At 30.9% G+C, this 7,000-nt stretch overlaps 1 protein-coding gene across 1 annotated transcript in view; it reads right to left on the bottom strand.

The window, feature by feature from the left end:
* The window catches only part of LOC106468022 (arrestin domain-containing protein 3-like), a 60,412-nt gene that overhangs the window by 3,724 nt on the left and 49,688 nt on the right, over nucleotides 1-7,000 (bottom strand). Inside the window, exons 7-8 of the mRNA XM_022396327.1 lie at nucleotides 5,073-5,220; nucleotides 270-372 (exon numbers count right to left, since the gene is read on the bottom strand). Coding sequence (XP_022252035.1) covers nucleotides 270-372; nucleotides 5,073-5,220 — 251 coding nt within the window. The remainder of the gene's footprint in view (nucleotides 1-269; nucleotides 373-5,072; nucleotides 5,221-7,000) is intronic.

Raw genomic sequence — 7,000 nt, forward strand, 5'->3', positions numbered from 1 at the left:
ATTGTTGAGATTAAGTGTATCGTAAAAGTTATATTCAGAAAGAATAAACCAGTTTTATTAAGTAAGGACTTGTGCCGCTAAAGTTTCGTCGGAACGAAGTTACGAAAAAATCAATTAACGAACTGAGACGTAACAATATATTTGAACAAATAAATACTTAACAACATACTAGACTAATAGTTTTCCCTCATAAGAATGAATTATATACATAATATCTACAAAGATTAAACCTTGTCTTGTACAAAATATTAAGGCATAGACAGTCTCACCTGGACAATAACCTTTTCTGTCTGTGCGTGCATACAAGGAAATGGGCCCTGAAGTGCAACACCAACAACATAATGTTTTCTCTATAGTGTTTTCTACCATCATCTAAAGGAAAATTCAGTAATGTTCCATTCAAACAGAGCAAATCTTGTACTCTACCATTAAAGAAATATTCAATATTATTATGTTTTGTTTCCCATTTCATTCCAACCTTTACATTAATGTGTTCACATCTCTCCTACTGTCACTTGTTTGAAATGAAAATTTAAAAATATCTAACTTAAAACATCCTTCCCACCATTACTCATGCCAAGCAGAAAGAAAAAGGAAAGGCTTTGGAGCTATAAATAAGTTGTTGGTAGTAAAAGCTTTACCATTATAAACATGTACATGTATTGTACAACCAAGGAACAGCAACTATAAATTTGGTAAATAATTCCTTTATAATTATAGGTATTGTAATTTCATTAAATATTAGCTCTATAAGTTTCTCTACTCAAAGTATGATAAATAGCAATTGCTACCAAAGCTGGTGATAATGACTTGTTTGGTGATATCAATGCACAACTATGCACCCTGTTAAACAATTGTATAACTATACTAATGAGCATTGTAGCTCTACCAAATATAAAATACATCCATTACAACTGTTTTAAACTTAACATAGCTTGGTGTAGTGATAACGAAATGCCAAACTTGTGTTTGAGGCTGCAGTAAGCGCAAAATTTATAAATACCAATTTTCCACCCACATCTACTTTAATCACTTTAAATTGAATAACTGGTAAAACTAACTAGGACAATCTGTACAATTGGTAAATATATAAATGTGCAACTACACTGATTTTACATCATAATAAAAATAAATTAAATAAAACACAACTTTTTGCCAAGAAAAAGCTAAAGAAGGCTCATCAAATTAAAAATGACAATAAAAAGAAACAAGAAAAACTTGTGGGCAAATCTCTTTTTTCTGGCATGTATAAATGATTTGGTAGTGTTCAACTCTAGAAAACACTGTATACTAGCAGTCTAATAACTATACAATAATTACAATAAGTCATTTAAAGCTGCTTCCATTAACACTTTGACATATGCTGTGATACATGACTTTCACGTTTAAAGTGAACATTCAATGAATATTACACTGGGCCAGCAGAATGTCTGTGGTGCTAGTGGACTTTTCCAACCAATAGTCCTGTTGACCAATGGCTAGAAAATTTCATTTTAATCACCAGTACTTTGACAACAATGTCTCAATTACTCTAAAAGACAGCTAGAATCAATTCCCAGTAATACATAGTACACATTAATGATAACAACTACTCAACAGAACATATTTTTGTATTGTAATGCCAAGGCTGCATACCCAAAGAAGGATACATATACCCCGGCCCAAAATAACATAACAATAGGACATATTTTATGTTTTTTTCAGTTATCTTTGTATACATAAATAAAATTCTGTGTAAATTGTGCTTTCTCAGATTACACAGAAAGTAAAATTATTCAAATACCATGATTTCTTTTAACCCTACAGATCCAGGTTGGGTGGATTCAATGCAGCTGAAGAAAGATCCAAAATTATAAAAGCAAACAATGCATTAAATTCAAGTAAAAATGCAAATATAAGGTGCTAAGAAACCTTCACTCTTCAATCTTCCTTCTAAATGTGGGGAGAACCATGTTTATTTAGCTAAATGGATTATAGCTGGCTAAGAAGGGTGGAAATGTGGAACAAAACAATAACTAAGAACTTAAAGATTGCTCTTTCTGAAAACTTGAGTTTGGCAGGATTTATTTTTTTGTAATATATTGAATAAAAGTGATTTAAATATGACACAATAAAATTAAAATGTGTCTAAAGCATTTCATAAACAAATTGCATTAGCTACCTGTACTGCTACGTGCATGCATGTACTGCATACTATTCTACACACATAGAGTGCTGTGTAGTGATCATATGACTATATTCAATCTAAGTGGGAAAACACTGTACACTGCAAATGAGAAAATGAATATCTTTAGGAAGCTCAAAAATGTGTCTGCAGCAGAATGCATAAGATTTGAATCACATTATTTTTATTGTTTTTTGATCTGATAAAATGGGACTGAAATCATTTTGGCCATTGTACATCTATAATTTAAAGTGGAAATCAACACAATCTGCAAATGATGTTCATGGTCAGAATTGTAGTTTTCATGGTTGTTGTTGCGCTTTTAAAAAAGAGTAATATGTAAACACACACTTATGAAAAATTTCTGTGCATATCCTGTGAAATTTGATACTTTACCCAGAGCAATGCTGTAGATTTTATTTTTAAAATGTGTGTATAAGAAATCCTTTTATCAGTGAGGTATGAATAAAATTTGCTTCGATTGTTTTCATATATCAACTCTAGAGCTATACTAGCAAAAAACAAAGTATTTAATATGAATGCCATCTATAAATTCTATTTGTATTACAAATGATGGAAACAACTATTTTAAAACAAAATAGACCAACAACTACTGGTATGAATCCCTCTTATGACAGAAAAAAGTTTCAATGTCAGAAACAAGATATACACAGTGAACATGTTACAAAACAGCTAAAATGTTAGATATCTGTTTCTAAATTTTATCCCATATAAACACAAAAGTGAACAAATATTATTATATATATACACGTTATCCACTTATAATAATTGTCACAGATAATGCTACAGTGACATTTTGTCTTGTAACATTTTGACTGGACAAAGAAGAAACAAAGTTTTACTACCAGGTTCAAAACTATAACTGGTAATAAATAATTTTTAAATTGATGAAAGCAAAATCTTACTATCACATATGGAGGTGGCTACTAATTAAAATTATTACAGTAATTTTGATATAAATTTCAAAGCAATAACTGTTAGTATAAACCCTAAGACAGGCAATAGAATCAACAAATTTACTAAAACCCACAGAATTACAGTTGCTACAGAATAATATTAAAACAAGAGTAACAATTTTACTAGTAACTTCAGAATTACAACTGCCAATGTATAATATTACAAGTGATAAAAGTGGTGTGCATGAATATTAATTACCTAAATTAACCTAAAGTTCACTTAGGCAATAATCTTTTTAAAAAATTAAACCCTAAAATCAGGAGTCAATTGTAGAGAAATTATTAGCCATTTTTTTTGTCACAATATCTGATAAAAATCACTAAAATTGCTTTTCAATCTTTAGTATTACAGATATTTAACAATAAAACTTTTGCATTCACTGTCTCACCTCTTGCATAGAAATATTAGTTTGGAAAGGAATTCTTCCCAATTATTTCAAAATTTAGGTAGAAGTACACAACCTTCTGTGAAGTAATTTATCTATAAAAGTCCTGTTTTTCAGTGCTAAATTAGTCAATATTCATTGGGAAAATATCTGAAAATCATGTTTACCCTAGTCCCAGTTGCAAGTGCAGGATTGGAAGGTGTGTTGTTTGCAGTGACGTTGGGGCTCCTATTGAAGTTGAGCAAACAGAAAGAGAGGTCATTCAAAAATAATGTTATCTAATCAAAACAAGATGAGAAAACTAAGCAAAAAACTGTAAGAATAATTCACTGTATTCTTCTCATTGTAATCACTTTTACTGTCTTTAATCATTCAGTAATTGACATTTAACTGGTTTGTTTGTTTGTTTTTGAATTTCGCACAAAGCTACACGAGGGCTATCTGTGACAGCCATCCCTAATTTAGCAGTGAAATACTTGTTGTTTAACAAGTCATCACACCCACCACCAACTCTTTAACTAATAAATAATAGGACTGATCATCACATTATAATGCCTCCACACCTAAAAGGGCAAATATGTTAGATGGGACGGGGATTCGACCCCATGACCCTCTGATTGTGAGTCAAGTTCCCAAACCACCTGGCCATGCCAGACCCGATATTTAAATATGGTTGATCATACCTCAATGATCGAAAGTCAGAAGAAGGTGAAGAACATTTATTTTTGTTTCTACTAAGTGTACAGTGTGTTCTAGATTTCATGAACATGCTTAACCATCCTTACAGTGTAAATCAAGGTCACAATGGAATGTCCCTGAATAATCTTCTTTGAAAATAATTTTCATCAACACTTTTGAGTTTAATTGCACTTTTCAAACCAAAGGACTGAAACTTATGCAAAGTTTTATATGAGAAATTTGTCCAGCAAATTTTCTCTTCTTCAAAGTTACCAACAAAACATGGCAATGTTTTTACAACTGACTCATGGTTTTAGGGTTAACAATTTTTATATTTATTTATACATTGCACATACTGCCAGTACACCACATAAATAGTAACATCTCCTGTGAGGGTCATCTTTTATCTTTCTTTCAGAATTTGTCTCATCCAAGAAATATCAATTTTAGCATTTTCTATGCTTACTTAAAAGGAACTAAAATTTCTGTCTGATCAAACAATAATTACGTTTGATGCATAAAAACGTGAAGTAGAATATATCAATGACATATTACTGTGCATGACTTAATGTTTTTGGCAAAACAATGAGACTGGGTCTTTTACTGAGAAAAATACTAAATAAAGAGGCAATTGTGCAATAGAATAAAACATTAAGTTAACACATTGCATTTTAGTTTATTTAATGTTTCTGATATTGTAATACAAATATTATACATTGAAACACCACTGACCAGACATTTATGCAAAATGTAAAATACATAGTTGGTTCAAATTCTCTGATAAATGTATTTCAAATGCTATTAAAATGCAAAATCACTATAACTATACCAAACAACAAGTTCCATTTCTGCAATCTGATAGCTTACCAAATACTCTGTCCTGTTTATGTCAATAGGACTGATCAAGGTAAAAGCCTTTTTAGTCTTGTGATTGAATGACCAAGGTTTCTCCATCTCTGCCTTTAACCAGTATCGAATACTGCCATATTTACCTTCAAATGAAGTGGAAACCCCCCTAATATTCAGAAAGTTCCAAAATTAAACACATTGTTTGAAGCAAAAAAAAACAACAAAAGCCTTGAAAGCTATGTTAGGAAAACAATAGAATAAAAAAACTTCAATCTTGGACTCAAAGTTTGCAAAGAGCAGTTGATGTATTTAGTATTATAAATTTCATGGTAAGTATTTTAAGTTATTAAACTAATCACGGAATTTAGGCTTAAACAAAAAATAAAATTAGTTACAGGAAAGGTAAAAATATAGTTCTGACTGTTTTAGAATATATAAAAAGGTGCAAATATTTTTGCACATGATGGTGAATGCCTTACTATAATTTTCTGACAAAATAAAGTATTTTACTGTATTCTTTCATATCTAAAATTTAAAGTAACAGTACCTAGTTACAACTATATTAAATATTCATGCTTATTAAACACAAGGTGGTCCAAAATTATCTTTCTCATTTTAAAATTTAATAATTAAGGTTTTCCTTCCGACCAAACTATTACTGAGTTACACCAATAGATGGCATCAATGCATGAATATGTTTTGCTGCTTTATTCGATGGTCCAGTGTAAAGGCGGAGCTTATGTGGAGTACTGTCCCTTTCGCATTAACAAGCTTTCACGTGACACGCACGAAACAAATTCTTCCAATTATAACTCCTATGTTGTTACGAATTTTTCTCAACTATTGGGCAAGCTAATATTTAGGAATGCCTAAAAGCCAATCACAGCACACACAGAAACACAAAACTAGTAACAGTAAAAACTGATGTTGCTAATAAACAACACAGACAGATAGATAGATTGCTCATCCTCAAATTTATTAATGATCTTCAGAGAATTGTTCAGAAATATTTAATATTCCTGATTTCATAACAATATGAGCTGTATTATCTGAAGTATGAATTCTATAAATTTATTAAAGTTTGGGTTGTTTTATAGATTTATCTTTGTTGTTTGTATTGTTCTTTATGATAGATATACGTCACATGCAAATTAAATATTATATAGTAAAGCTAAATTTATGATGTTCGAACTGAATTCTTATTCCATGTTTTCTTAGCCGGGTATACTAAAAGTAAATGAAAAATATAAACTCGAATATTTTTTGACGTTTAGTTCAGCGATATGCAAAAACCTACACAACTTTACTAGCACAGAGAATGCTGTTCAGACACTTTGTTGGGAACATGATATTCTAATATTTCGAGATGGGCCTTCTAATAGAAATTCAAAACGCATCAAGTAAAAGAAATTAGTGTAAAACACATTGCGCATGAAAAGTATTGCCTGGATATGCATGCCATTCTCAAAGTTAGAGTTCCCATGTAATACATATTATCAGTTTCTTTACACTGCATATAATCATGTACATAAAAATGCCAAGCTCTTCTGCATAATAAAATTATCGTGAATATAACGGTTTCTTTTCTCACTTTACATATTACGGGAAAGGTATCACTCCTACCGCTGAGTCCTTATTGGAAATGTCCCATTTTTCACAGGGTCAGGTCAAGTAACCTGAGGCAAGTTACAGTTATATTGTCTAATTAGCGGTATACCACTCAAAAAAAGGCCATCTTTATAAATAAGCAGAAAAAATCTGCTGCCAAGAAGTGTTTAAAAACTGCACCCCTTGAGACCTAATAAAACTTAGGGAATAATAATTGCAATTACATAAAATATGACGAAATTACCAAGACTTACTATTATGATTTCAAAATACAGAAATATTCATAACTGCGCAATGAGCTGTTACGTATTAGAATTTCGAATAGTCCTAAGCCGAGT

This window comes from Limulus polyphemus, unplaced genomic scaffold, assembly GCF_000517525.1.
Source record: "Limulus polyphemus unplaced genomic scaffold, Limulus_polyphemus-2.1.2 Scaffold2837, whole genome shotgun sequence".
In the NCBI taxonomy this organism is placed as follows: Eukaryota; Metazoa; Arthropoda; class Merostomata; order Xiphosura; family Limulidae; genus Limulus; species Limulus polyphemus.